The sequence below is a fragment of the Gasterosteus aculeatus genome, chromosome 10 (genome assembly GCF_964276395.1).
Source record: "Gasterosteus aculeatus chromosome 10, fGasAcu3.hap1.1, whole genome shotgun sequence".
Taxonomy (NCBI): domain Eukaryota; kingdom Metazoa; phylum Chordata; class Actinopteri; order Perciformes; family Gasterosteidae; genus Gasterosteus; species Gasterosteus aculeatus.
In genome coordinates, this window is record NC_135697.1 from 3,496,810 (window position 1) to 3,511,435 (window position 14,626).

Here is a 14,626-nt window from a genome sequence, read left to right on the forward strand (position 1 = left end):
CCAAAAGGCCCACAAACTAGAGGAGCTGCAGAGATCCATAGCTGAGGTGGGAGAATATTAGCCATGTACTCTACAAATCTGGCCTTTTTAGAAAAGTGGCAAGAAAAGCAGCTGTTGAAAGTAAATGATAAGAAATCCTGTTTGGTGTGGGAGACGCAGCCACATGTGGAAGAAGATCCTTTGGTCAGGTGAGACCTCAATGCAAAACACTGGTGGAAAGCCAACAGTCACCCTGAGAACACTGCACCCACCAGGGAAATGTGGTGGTTGTAGCATCACCAGCAAAAGGCTACTTTTGAAGAGAATACAAAATGTAAAACATTTTCTTTTGAGCATTGTTTTCTTTACCACCTAATTCCATGTGTTCCTTCATAGTTTTGATGTCTTCAATATTAATCTACAATGCAGAAAAATAAAAACCATTGAATGAGAAGGTGTCTCCATACTACACTGGTACTGTATAAACATATAATTTAAAAGTTTTCTGCCAACTACACTGTGCATCTCGTAGATCCTGGATCTGGTGCAACAGGATCTGTGCAGAACTTTTTTTTTTTTTTAGTCTTGTGATTCATTTTTAAGATTTTTACTTTCAAAACGAGGTCAGCTCCGTCAAATACAAAGTTTTACTATGATGAGAAATACATAAAACATTTATCACACTCGTAAAAAAAAGAGTTTGGATTCTGGTGAAGCAAGAGAACATATGCGTGTTTAAAACTGATCAATACACCAATGATTACATAATTACATCTTACATAATGTCATTTAGCTGACGCTTTTATCCAAAGCGACTTACAATAAGTGCATTCAACCATAGGGTACAAACTCAGAAGAACAAGAAACAAGAAAGTGAAATTTCCTCAAATAAGCCAATTTACAATTTGCTATAGATGAGTGACGTTACAAGTACAATTTAAGTGCTACTTTTAGTGGAGGTAGAGTCTAAAGAGGTGTGTCTTTAGTTTGCGGCGGAAGATGTGAAGGCTCTCTGTGGTCCTGGTGTCTTCAGACACTTTAATTATTTAAGAGCTTTAACAGAGCTTTAAATGACATGTTTAAAAGTACCACTTTAATTCACCTATTTTGTTGAACTTTTTGGCTTTTTACCTTTGATTTAAATCATGTAAATGGGTGTGGGGCAGAACCAGTGACTAGGCTTTATTATGGTTTTATTCATACATCTCCATATTAAGGGATTCACACAGGGAAAGAAAAAGCAAAACAATATAGAAACCATAATCGAGTATGAATTTAATTCTTCAATTAAAAAAAAAAGATCTTTTCTGTCAGCTGCAATTTGACTTCCTTTTCCTGAGCAGCACAGAACCTGCAGAGGAGGCAGCTGCTGCGGACACACGTATAAAGAAGAAACTGCAACCACAACATTGATTTAAATTAAGCGTAATGTAGAAATCTGTTAAATTAATTTTTGTGCAGTCTGTCAGATGACGAATGACCGATCCAGATGTTAGACAAAAAAAACCTTCATCTCATATTTTGTTGTTCTCTCATGAGTTTTTCTGTAAGAAACTCTTGATTTAGTTTGTCACCGTTTTTTTGCGCGGTTGTAGGAAAATCAAGCATTCTGAATATACAAGGACCGTCACTTTCACTGCAGGTTTGATAATCTTGTGTCCTTTACTATTTGATAGTATTTGCTTTTAGGCGGATGGTTTGGCTGCGGCCTCTGAGCCGTGAGACGCTGCCGTTCGGCTCCGGTCCTGCTGGCGGCGCTGCTCGACTCTGCAGCACATTTTAACTGGACGCGACGCCTAAAACGCTTCTTTGACGTTTCACTGGTTTAAAAAAAAAAATACACCGACAATAGAGCAAAGAGTCCAAGCTCGAAGGTAAATCCGCCTCTAAACGAATTCGTTGATCGTCATTGAACAGGCGTGATTTGTAACCGTTCTAAATGTTCTTTACGTTCTCACAACATCGTGCTGCGTCGTAACTCGGACTCACGAGCGCCGTTAGCTTCGTTAGCTTCGCTAGCTTCAAGCTATCCGCGTCGGCGAGGCGGTGCCGGTCAACTAAAGGCCTGTTTGGATGATGCTAGCCGCCTGATGTTAGCTAGACGCTTTAAGTTACGTTTAGCAAATATGTTCTACAACAACTCAGTGAATGACACCTCTTACAAATAAGAGGAAATAACGGTTGTCGGGTGCAGGACGAGTTGTGCTAATCACACGTCAACGGTGGTTCTGCGCGACGGCCAACAACCGCGAGCTAATGTTAAAGCTGCTAACGGTGTGAAGTCGAGATTTAAAGTGTGACGGTTCGTTTAGTGACTCGTGCTCTCTAGTCGTTCACGTACGCGTGTCAAGGTACTCGTGATTGTATTATTAATGACCGCCGCGGTTGCGCTCAGCAGTTGTATCATAACGCAACGTCAGCGTGTTTGATTCGCTTTCCAGCTTCTGAGGTAAAACATCTTAACAAGTCGAGTGTCTACTTACCCCCCAAAATCTACATCGTACAGCCAGTCGGTGTTTTTATTTTAATGCCACATTTAAAGTCTGCTTTCCATTTGACGTGAATCCCAGAGCAGCCGGGTGGGCTCTGTGTAGGAGTCCCGCACAGAGGTTCATTCATTGTGTCGATGTTTGCGCATTATAACATGATTTCCTGCTCAATGAGCACAGCCCAAATCACGTGTTTCTGCAGTTTCTGACCAAAAGCTGTGTCCACGTCGTCTTTTACCATTGATTTTATCGTCCGGGCTGAATAATTGACACAAATTAGATGCTTGATGTAGTTCAACATTGTGGGAAAGTACCAATAATCCTATTTGAATTGGTATATGTCAAAATCTAGATATTGCTTCAAAAACCCCATCCTCTTGTATGATCGTTTTGTTTTTTCTCACTGTGTAAATTCACACTTCATCACTTGGACCCATCACACTGTAAACGTACCTGCTGTTGTCAATATTCCACCGTGCATTTAGCTAGAACATAATGTGTCACGTTGTGTACTGATGTGTGTGTGCGATCTACGATCTTTATATGATTTTATTATTCCGGTAGTTCAAAGTTGAGGGCCATGGCTCGTGGGCAGCAGAAGATTCAGTCTCAGCAGAAGAACGCAAAGAAGGCAGCGGAGAAGAAGAAGGGCACGGCTGCTGACCAGAAGACTGCAGCCAAGGCGGCGCTGGTCCACACATGTCCGGTCTGCAGGGTGAGTACCTGCTGATCCCATTTGGGATCCGGTCTACTTTTTCCAAGGTTTCAATGATGTGACTGTTATTTATTGAGGCTGATGAATTCCTGTGTTTTTTTATTTTCAATGGAAGAATCCCAAGCATTCCAAAGTCAATGTGATCTGTCAAAAATTGTGAATCTTTAATAATTGTATTTAAATACTTGCTTTGATTAAAGACAAGTTTTACTTAACTTATTGTACACTTATGCCAAACACAATTCCATCCTAAATATTTGGATTTGACTGTGGGTGAGTGGGGAGCACGGCCGTCCTCCAATCGGTGCGATCCCAGGCCCGGCTAACCCGCATGCCGATGTGTCCTTGGGCAAGACACTTAACCCAACGTTGCTCCTGTAGCTACAGTGTGTGAATGTTAGCTACTGTGTTTGGTTCTCCTGTCGTTCGTTCAAATGTTCGGCCATTGACTACATTTTTCAAGTTTACATCAAATGCGTCGTTAAAGCGTTTCGTTCACCCGATTAGGCCAAAAATCCATATCACAGTATTTAGAAAGATTCTGATGGTATGTGACTATTGCTTTTTCAAGTAAACACATTATTTCATTGGCCAGCTTGTTGTGGCTGCTAGACGGCAATAAATAGTTTTCTGATCTAAAACGTAACTTGCGTTGGATTTTCCAAAACCGAAAACCCTCCAGGCAGAAACGGCTCCTCTGTTGGGCACAAGTCGTCTCCTTGTTCCTCCTGTATCGCTCTTTTCTGGGTTTTCATGTAGCAACAGTTCTTGTTGTGAGCTGTACCCAGCATGCAGTTCGGCGGGGTGATTTTTATAAATGTACAATTATTAGCGTTACACATTGTTTGTGTCACTCATGACTTCATCTCGACACACGTAAGACGAGTAGCTCCGACCGCTCGGCGCTCCTCAATGACGTGTAAAAAATAAACTCTGTTACGGCGCTGAACCGGTATAATGTGCAGCCCTACACCCATGCATTTAGTTGGGATTGTGAGTGTTAATGATGGATGCTGCCTTCATCCAGTGTGGATTTAACCTCAGATCACAATACTGTGAATTTCATATAAGCATTGTGAAAGCTAGTCTTGTTTGTGTGGGAAATGTCCCTTTTTAATGTTAAAGTAATTCATATTTCATTTTCTGACAAATATAAGTAGATACGGGTTTATTTTAGCAGCCGCAGTTGTGTAGATGTTCTCAGATCACTGTAGACACGCTAGATTTTGTCCAGCCGCACTAAAATAACTGACTTGTTTGTTATGGATTGCATTTCATATTGTGGTTGTTTCTCATTTAATGACCACAATGTTGGTGTGAAAACATAAATGACAGCTCAAGATAACACATTAAAAGCAGGATTCTCTGTTTGGTTTTTTTAGACACAAATGCCCGACCCCAAAACCTTCAAGCAGCACTTTGAGAGCAAACACCCCAAGTCCCCGATGCCCCCTGAGCTGGCTGATGTTCAGGCATGAAGAACAAGCGCGGACTGGACCTGGTGAGCTCAAAGCCTAATAGACGGTGCAATTTATTTAAATCAATTAAAACATTTGCGGGGGTGAATTGGTGGAACTGTCTTGCTTTACTAGTGTTAGAAAAGGCCCTTTTCTTAGTACAGTGATGAAGATTCCGTCACACCACGCCATTGAAAGTTGACTGAGTTAACGTGTAGTATAACTTTCCGTGAAGTGATTGTGTTGTATCAATTCTCATTAGGGCTGTACTCTGTACAATCACAGCTTCTAGGGAAGTTTAGACCACTTTGTTTTGCAAAAAGTATGCAAGCCTAACTCAGTGCATTGATTACTTGGTAAACTAAAGCCATTTTAATACAAAGTTTGTCTACAGCAGTGAGTGGGATGTACGTCCACAATCACCGGCATTGTTTCCTCTACCATTCAATACAAACCGGTAACGCTCCGTTGAATAAAATGTGTCCTTGGTGCCATTTGTAGGAAATCCAGCGTAGATGAAACAATACCAGCAAACGGGAGAAATGTTCTTAATGTCACAGCATTCCACTAACTGTTGTTTACAGATAAACACCGACCACGGACTAAACCTGAAAGATGACGACTGGCACCCGTCGGCGTTCATGGACGTGCTGTGTAAGAGAACATCAATGACGGGGCACCTAGTACACCAGCACCCCATTTTTTATATTTATTATGTACAACTACCTTGCTATTCCACATGGGGGAGGGGACCTGCCTGAAAAAGGACAACTATTTTTGAATATGTGGTCAACTAGAGATAGATTTCACATTTAAAACCAACTTTATACAAACGATGACTAAAGTGTGCGCACATAGTTCTGTTTGTCGATCTATTTAATGAGTGCGTATCCTGCATTGGACAGACATGTTGTGTAATGTTACAAGTCGTGAGATATTTAATGTTTAGTTTGCTAACGTTCTGGATGGCCGGGGCAAAATGTCACTTATATAACCAAAATGTGCATGCATATCTTTGATAACGTTGGCTGTAAAAGGGTTTGACAAGGGACTCAACAGCCGAGTGATCACTTTCACTTGTAGAGGTAATCATCATCAGGGCAAACCCTCTATAGAAAAATACCATCCAAAAAGACTCGACAGCTTTGCCTGTGCAGGTGTGCATCAGTACCTCACGTTAAAGAAACCCCAAATGATTCTAAATCATCCTTCAATGAAACTGAAGACTTGGTTTTTAGTTATTGGCCCTGATGATTAATCCCCTTTTCGGTCACTTGCAGATAAACACATTTGCTGTTTTTTTTTTAAACCATTTTCAATAAATGAAACAATGTATATTACGTTACTGGTCGTCTCATTCTGTGAGCATGGCGAGATGGAATAATTTTGTCCTGCAATGGTTTCATAAATCAAGTGAAAATGTCTTTACAATAAGTGGCAGTTTATTTACCGGACATGTAAAAAGTTACAAATTAGCCCTGCATTTAAAATGTTATGCTGAAGGACTCCCCTTTATGCAGAATGTCCTGTTAATATGGACACGGGAGCCTTTCAATTGTAATTCTACACTGAACTGGCTTTAAATACTTATTAGGCCGAGTAGTGCAAGCCAACGTCTGAACGTTTCCTCCCACCAGAAGTCCACTTTCTTTCTAGAGTTAAACTCCCCCAGAGTGGCATCCAGATGTGTCTCATAGACAGCCGCATGTCTTCACCACCATGTTGCGGTGCTTCTTGAGGATGACGTTGTTGTTGTCGTCGTAGAACAGGACGGAGATGGGGCTGAGCTTGGTGGGGGCGCAGCAGGCCTTGGGAACCTCGTCGGGCTTCAGGAGGTGGACCTGCAAGGGAGACAACGGTCACGGAGCTGTTGATACAGCCGTAGGGTCCAGGGTTTGCAAATTCTAATGTTAATAGTAGGAAATTCCAGATGCAGTTCTAAAAAAAACTAGTTTAGTTGCGCGTAGACGTTTTGCGTCATCGCTGTACTGACCACTTGCTGGATGAGGGCGTGGTTTGTGGCGTTCATGCAGGAGCCCAGAGGATAAAAACACTCTCCATCGCAGTAGTAAGCTGAATATCCAGTGGGGGCCAAAACCCAGTCCTGGGCCGGGAGACACAAACGTGGTTAAAGGCAGAATCGGCAAAACCTCTAATCTATGGAGGAGGATCAATATAATGGGAACGGACCGTTCCGTCCGCTCAAAGAGCCTCTACAGTTTTTCTCAGTCGCTTTGGTACATCCGTGCAAATGATTATATACAATTCAGAGTTTTCCTACATAAATTGCTTATGTCATGTTGAGCAAAATTCATTATAATGGGTCTGTTGAATAGTTTCACCGCGCACAACATTTAGGCTTTAGTTCATCGCATACGTCTACATGCAAAATGGCTGAACAAGTTGTAATATTTCCTTTGGACTTTCTCAAACAAATCTCATGAACCATCATCTGGCCTCAGCACAACACGATGGAAGGACAAGGAATTGAACAGGGTCAACGGGGAAGAAGAGTCTGAGGACATAAGAGCCAAACAACACAGAGTCCTTTTACTCTCTGCAGGGATCTCATCCCCGAACAAGAGAGGGTCAGATTGGAGATGAATTGCCAACGTATGTAATAGTTTGAAGCAATGGTTTGCGACCCACAAGCGGCAGCTGATGGCGTTCCTCTCACTCTACCCCCCATTCCTTAACCCCATTGAGCATCTTTCTCCTCAGCGTGGAGATGGATGTGATCTCCAGCCACGTGCACAGATGAGCCTTCTGGATGCAGCGTGTGATGACATCACAGCAGAGGCTGGATAAGACACTAAAAGATTCTTTCCACGCTGCATCGCAAGCGACGATATTCAATGTGATGTGGATGAGAATCTGTGGCCCAACAGCAATCAAATTATCCAAATACACACAAGTGTAACTTTTTAGAGTAAATGTCATCAAAACTTTATCCAGTTTAGATCCAGAGGACACTGTTACACTGACAACATGACTCAGCACTTTGACTGTGTGGTCCGTACACAATGACACGAGGACTTGTCATTCTGATGGACCGACATGTTCATTGACACACATTTACGTTTGAGAGATGACATGTCATCAGTGACTGACAGGAGTTACCACACATCAGATCAGTGTCACTACAAAATACTTATTTCAACATATTATATAATTACTGTTTATCCAATACATTTGAGTCATTGTATAGTATGTTAGACTTTAAAATGACTTTTGATGAATGGATTTCAACGTAACACCTTTACAGTGTGCAGGTAATCTAGCGAGTGTTGCCGTAGCGATTAACACTAAAACGAAGGGACGGTGAGCGCTGACCTTCCACCCCAGGTCACTGAAGCTGACGTAGAGCTCGTGCTTCTTGCAGGCCTGACCTCCGCTGTTCACGGGACTCCGATCTGAGCCACAAGAAAACAACGTTTGCTACGATCAAAGTGAATATTTCAGTGTTAGAATAGTGAAGCAATTCAAAATAATTATATTTATACAGGTGATTTTCTGATATCCAAAGTAGTTTTTTAAATCCCAATAGAATGACGTAACGCGTCCCCTCACTGTGGATGCTGGGGACCGGGAGGTCGGATTTGGGTTTCTTCTTGCGGGGGTGTGGCCTGACGGCTCGAGGCGGCCGACACGGGACCTGACTCTCCCTGAAGAAGGTCACCATGAAGGGCTGTTTGGAGCGGGGGCCCTTGCGGCCCACCAAGCCGATCCAGCCTGCAGACAGGGAGCGGTCTGGGGGCGGGTTAGAGATACCGGTAGGATTATGATTGTAATTATTTAGCTCTAGAACTCATTTGGATGCAAGTTACATGAGACCCATCAGAAAGGGGGGCAGGTACCCACCCTCCTCTGTCTCCACGTAGAGACGTATCCCCAGGTTGCTGCGTGGGTGGAGCAGCCAGTGGTTGGAGGCGGAGGTGACGTCGAAGGCCAGCCAGCCCTCCTGCCCCGCAGGCACCGACTGCATGTCGAGCAGCACCAGCTCGGGTTCTCTGGACCAAAGGCAGAAGATCACGTCAGCTGGATCCAACAGCTACTAAGAGAGATGCACTTTTACTGCTGGAATCAAGCTAATTACTCATATGAATTACTAGACGGACACAAAAACACATTTGGATGCTACGTTATGAGAAGATTAGAAAAATTAGAAAAAGACTTGTGAGCCAGATCATCAGAAAGGTCACAGCTGATCTCTGATCTCGTGGTGCCATCTTGTGGTTCCAAGTATGACAACATGTTGTGTTCTGTTTCAAAATCATGACAATGACCCTGAGGGGGGGGGACGGACCTGTGTCGGCTCTCGCGCTGGATCTCGTACACGGAGATGTGCAGCGTTCGGTTGGCCCGCTGGCCCATCGTCAGCGTCTTATAAATACGGAACTCTGCCGCCGTCACCGTCTCGCCCTGAGGGAGGGGGGTCAGATCGAAACGAAACTCCTTCCAGTACGGACGAGGCTGCAGCAGGTCTCGCTCCTGCTCCACTGCAGAGAGGGGGGGGGGGCAGAAGATGTCAGGGAAACAGTTCACTACAAAGTGTTTTCTTTAAGCTTCGTTAAGCTTCATCCCTCAGACAGTAGTAATCAATCACTGACTCACTGACCAGAGTAGCGCGTTTTACTGTTAATCCTCACAGCAGCATATTTGGTAAAAAGTGTAATTGTGTGAGTTTATTCCCATCGAAAAGAGACGGGGGGGGGGGGGGGGGGGGGGAGTACAATATGTAAATAAGCGGGAGAAAGCACAAACACACACAATAAATAGAGATAATAGAGAGATGAAACCCACATTGGTCTGGGTGTAGTCATATCAGCGCGTGGACACACACACACACACACACACACACACACAGCAGTAATTAGAGACACTTTGTGCCCTGAACCACAGCAGCTGCTGCTCCGCGCACACGCACACACACACACACACACACACACACACACACACACACACACACACGCACACACACACCACTAATTGCAGCCCTGCTGGTATTTTTAGTCGGTCCCCCACTGCAGTATTTCCATCTGGCTTTGAGTCGTGGGACCTTTACTTCTTCTAACCAGCTGCGTAGGAACTCACACCCGTGACTGTTGACTGTTCGATTCAACTCATGAAACACACACACGGATTAGAGACAAGATAAAGTGTCTGCAGGAGATCAAAGATTCACTGCTGTACAACTTTACTCAATTTTTATACTTTAAACTACATTTTTTCCTGAACTACATTTATTTGAACATTTGTTACGTTTCAGATACAAAATATTAAGAAAAGAAACCAAAAAAGTATATTGATTTATTTAAATAAGCTCAACCATAACCAAGCGCAATATTCAATTTATGTGACATTAATACACAATTATAACCCAGAAATATCTCGACATTTAAAGAATTTTAAATGGAGAACTTTCACTTAAAGTAAAGTACATATTTTTGCAGTTTCTATAACCACTTACTGAGTGAGAAAACTACATGACTGAATGCAAATGCACACGGGGGGCCGATGGAGGCCGACGTGTGGTCTGCAGCGTCGACTGATCCCTTTACGGGTCGATCAGAGAGCAGACGCTTCGCACGGGGCACATGGCTTCATACCAGAGGAGCTGGAGGAAGGAAGCCATGGAGAAGAGGATGTTTCCTCTTTATCAGTCAGGCCAGAAGCACAAACACACACAGGATCTGGGTGGAAACGTTTAACAATATTATTTACACAAGCAAATATCAATTACATTTACCGCGGTTGATTGATTGTGGAGCAAATGGTCCAAAACCAAAAGATTTTTTAACGTTTGGGAAGCTGGAACCAGTCAAATGTTTCACATTTGGTCTGAAAAAGGATTTGAATGAACCAGTCAAAAAAACACTCAGTCAAAACAAGAGTGTTTTTGTTAAATAGTTTAAGGCCATTATGTGGTAATCGGTTCCGTCACGTCGCTCAGAGCATTTGAATGGTAAACAGGAAGAATCCTCCGGGAGGAGTTAAATTCCCTAAATCCTTCCCAGTTACGTTTACTCAGATTGTGTACTTTTATCTCCCTCCATCAGTCGGGGGGGCCGTGGAAATGCACAGAGCGGATGGACCCAAATGATAGTGTCATCAAGTCCTCTCGTGGTGTACATGCTGGAGTCCAAAAGAACTCAATACGATCAATGACGAGGATCCACAAATCACACGTCCATCCCATAAACACACACAGCTGCCTCCGTCCAGTTCAACCAGTCTGACCACCAGCACCCGACCAACAGGAAGGAACAAAACTAAATGTGTGTCTGAGCGTAAGGACGCGTCCTTCTTCTCTTCAGAACCACAAAAGAAGACATTTTAGGACCAAAAACCTCCCGCAGACAGACCTTCAGGTTAGTTGACTTAATGGTTTAACTAACTTATAGAGGTCATAGAGACTAGTGAGTCGAGTGTGTGGAATGTGGTTTTGTCCCTTTGGCGCCCCCCCCCCACCCCCCTCCCCACCCACAGGTGCAGCGAGCCTTCACTCACCCAGGTTGACGAAGCTCATCACGGTGTCGGCCTCGCTGACCACGGTGCCCAGCGGCGGCGTGTGCGTGCTGAGCGTGGGCAGCGCGGCGGGGCTGACCTGAGCCGACCTCCCCGCCCCTCCCGACCTCCCCGTCCCGATGATCTCGTTCCCCTCCTCCTCCCCCCCGTCGGCGGCCATGGCGTGGTACAGGTCCAGCATGAAGAGCGGCGCGGAGGAGGGCGGCCGTAGCGGCGGGTGGGGCCGCGGCCGCCCCGGCAGGCCCAGGATGGACAGGATCTCCTTCTGCATCTCCTTCTTCTCGCGCCCGCTGAGCCGCCTGAAGCTGGAGGGGACCAGCGCCCCGGCCTGCTGGCTCCACAGCGAGAGGCAGAGGAGCAGCAGGAGCAGGCTCCTGGGGGGGAGGAGAGGCCCGGGGGGCCTGGAGGTGGACGGAGGGGGGAGGACTCCGCTCCTGCTTCTCCTCCCGCCGCAGAGACAGGAGCAGCGGTGGGACACGTCCATGGCTCCTTGTCCTCGTCTCTTCTCCTCTGCCGGCAAATCCAGATTTAGTTTCTAATCTCAGTGTTTTCTGTGGACGGTGAATCTTCCTCCGGCGTTTCCGCTCGCTGGCTTTGTGCTGCTGCGTTTAGAGGAGCGCTCTGTTTACCGCCTTCAACTGCCTCTGTTTATCTCTCCCTCCCCTCTTTGCCTTCCTCTCTCCCTCCTCTACCTTCTCTAATCTTGACAAAAAAGAAAAAGAAAAACGGAGGCCTCTGATCCACGTCTCTCTTCACCTCTCAGTCGTGCAGCAGGAGAAACAGAGATAATGAGAGCGAGGGCATAATTACAAGCCTCCCCAAAGTGTTTTGAACACAGACAAACTGGTCGACCCGTCTGCGCTTTTGAAGTCGTGGACTCGGTGGATGGAAAGCAGCTCGGCTGATGAGCAGGTGCCCCCGACCGGAGGGGAACCGGAGAGCCCGGTCATCGGCTTTCCTCCCGATCCTCACCGGGAGAAAAAGTTCACACCTGCAGTTTGTCGACGCTCTGCGAGCTACTTCCTGTGGAGCGGCCCGTGCTGGAAGCTTTTATCCAGTCATCACTGTGTTTAATCATCCATCCACAGGCCAGACCGCACCCACCCACCCACCCGCCCGCCCGCCCCCGAGGCTCCAGATGTCCTTCCCAGGGAAATACCTCCAGATTGTCCCCCTCTGTAAATCCTTGGGTTTATTCTCAAACGAGTGGCGGCTGCCGTGCAGCAGAGCGCGTGCGTCCCGTGTGGAGCTCAGAGAGGGAAAGCGTTGTTCATAAGGGGGGAGGGGGGGGAGTTTCCCTCCTGGCCTCCGCCTCTCGCCCTTCATGTCCTTCTCTCTCCTGCCTGCGTCCCATCACCACCCCTCCCAGTGGTCTCTGCGGGGGACGTCGTCCCTCTGCCTCACCTCCTCCTCTGATGACGGCTTCCTTTCATAGCGCCTCAGATGTGCAGTGGCCCGACGCCTTGTTCCTTCTGTGCTTGCGTTAAACGGAGCAGGTTCAGAGTGGCTCCTTTTCCTCTGTGGACGTGAATAACTGTTCAGTCGAGAGGTAAACTTCTCCTTGAACCTACAGTAAGCCAGTAAAACCTGCAGTCAGGGAAAAAATCAATCCTTTATTCATTTACTTTTCTTTTTTTCCCTATTTCTGTCATCTTAGCAGACTAAATGTTTACTGCTGAACTAAAACAAACTTCCTCTTCTGGTTAACACCACTTAAAAGGTGTTTTCTAAAATAAATATATAAATAAATATAAATGAATAAATATATTTTATAAAGAAATACATGAAATCATTGGATCCAGGAAAAATCTTCAAGTTGACACGGTGAAGTTATGTTTATAACTTCCACATCTTTGAAATAAACTTATTAGTCTGCTACGGTCTAATTAGCTGTAAATGTAATGTAAGCAAAGAAAAACCTCCATTTTTTGGTCCCTTTTTGATGTTCATTGACATATTTACTTTACTTCGATCAGTAATTTCAAAGTACATTTATTCAAGTACTATACAATTTAACAAGACTTACTTTATATATATTATATATAATATACATATATATTATATATATATATATAATATACATATATATTATATATAATATACATATATATTATATATATATATATAATATACATATATATTATATATATATATATATAATATACATATATTATATATATTATATATCTATATATATTATATATAATATATATATATATATATATAAAATATATATATATATATTTATAAATAAAGTGACATTTATTAGTTCTGGGAGCTCAAAGAATTCGCCAACAGCAATTACAACCCTAAATTAAATTAATTAAATTTCTGAACTTGTACCAGTATGAACACGTTCCTTTTATGGATGATGGATAATATATTTATGCACCAATAATTTATGTTCAGTTGTCCCCGAGGGTTAAAATCACCTTTTTTTATTTTCCTGTCGCGTCTTAAGGCCCGCCCCCAAATGCTGTCATCGGTTGAGACGCGTGACGATCCCAAGCAAATACTGATAACCCCCCCCCACCCTCTCTCTCCCCCCCTCTCCCCCGGTGATCCACATATAGTAGCGAGGCCCAGCCCGTGTTGGCGCCCTCGTCTCCTCGGCTGCTTGTGGTCACTTTGAAAGGCTTGAACACTCAAACCGACGTGACCACGCGTCTCCCGGTGAAAGGGCGAGTCCCCAATGCAGGAATGAAGCCTCCGCCCGCCGCGTTCGCCCTTCCTCTGCGTGTCTGCGACTTGGGGAGTTTATGTCCAATAATGTGGAGGCGGTGAAAGAACACAGAGTGTGTGTGTGTGTGTGTGTGTGTGTGTGTGTGTGTGTGTGTGTGTGTGTGTGTGTGTGTGCGCGTGTGTTACAGCCAGCTGAGAAATGAACTTACAGGCGCAGAGGGAAGCCCGGGACGACCGCTGGACCGAAAACGAGCTGCGCGCGGGGGACTCGGACCTCATCGTCCAACCGCCGAGTCAACGGGACGGAAGTGATTTCCAGTCTGTCTCACACAGACGGAACCAAACATTAGAGGTGTTTAATTATTAGAAAGCCTTTCAACCCCCGGCAGCTTCCCGGTGTCTAAGTGGACGGATGAGCGCCGACCCCCCCGGGTAATTACCCAGAGTCCTCCTGCGCTCTGCTGCCACGAGTACAGGACACACGTGCAATGTGAGAACTCGCAAACAATCATGGGGAGAAGAGAGTTGAACAAGACGTGAAACATTCTTTCTAACCATTCAAATATTTGAAATGTTTATAAAAGCAACTGACCATTCTGTAAATAAATAAAGCATTAAGACAAAAAGCCGCTGAGTCCACATCCACGTTTCACTTAGTCAATGAACACGAGTACGCGGAACTATTTAACTAAATGATTCGATTAGAGAAAGGAAATCATGTTAACTTCAAACACGAACAATTCAAATATCAACATGTGACAAACAGCATTCATACG

General features: G+C 44.7%; 2 protein-coding genes across 2 annotated transcripts; one reads left to right on the forward strand and one right to left on the reverse strand.

Moving 5' to 3' along the window:
* The first annotated feature begins 1,699 nt into the window (after positions 1 to 1,699).
* LOC120826149 (zinc finger protein 706) lies at positions 1,700 to 5,980 on the forward strand. The gene is made up of 4 exons (XM_040188160.2): positions 1,700 to 1,853; positions 3,033 to 3,183; positions 4,566 to 4,684; positions 5,225 to 5,980. The coding sequence occupies exons 2-3, from the start codon at positions 3,049 to 3,051 to the stop codon at positions 4,659 to 4,661; spliced, it is 231 nt and encodes a 76-aa protein (XP_040044094.1). The 5' UTR covers positions 1,700 to 1,853; positions 3,033 to 3,048; the 3' UTR covers positions 4,662 to 4,684; positions 5,225 to 5,980.
* An 80-nt stretch (positions 5,981 to 6,060) lies between these two features.
* On the reverse strand, positions 6,061 to 14,463 carry bmp8a (bone morphogenetic protein 8a). Its single transcript, XM_040188159.2, has 8 exons — positions 14,060 to 14,463; positions 11,151 to 12,755; positions 8,947 to 9,139; positions 8,502 to 8,650; positions 8,211 to 8,390; positions 7,974 to 8,053; positions 6,634 to 6,744; positions 6,061 to 6,481 (listed from the first exon to the last, which is right to left on the reverse strand). Exons 2-8 carry the CDS (start codon positions 11,650 to 11,652, stop codon positions 6,332 to 6,334), a joined length of 1,365 nt encoding a protein of 454 aa, XP_040044093.2. The 5' UTR covers positions 11,653 to 12,755; positions 14,060 to 14,463; the 3' UTR covers positions 6,061 to 6,331.
* Between the last annotated feature and the right edge of the window lie 163 nt (positions 14,464 to 14,626).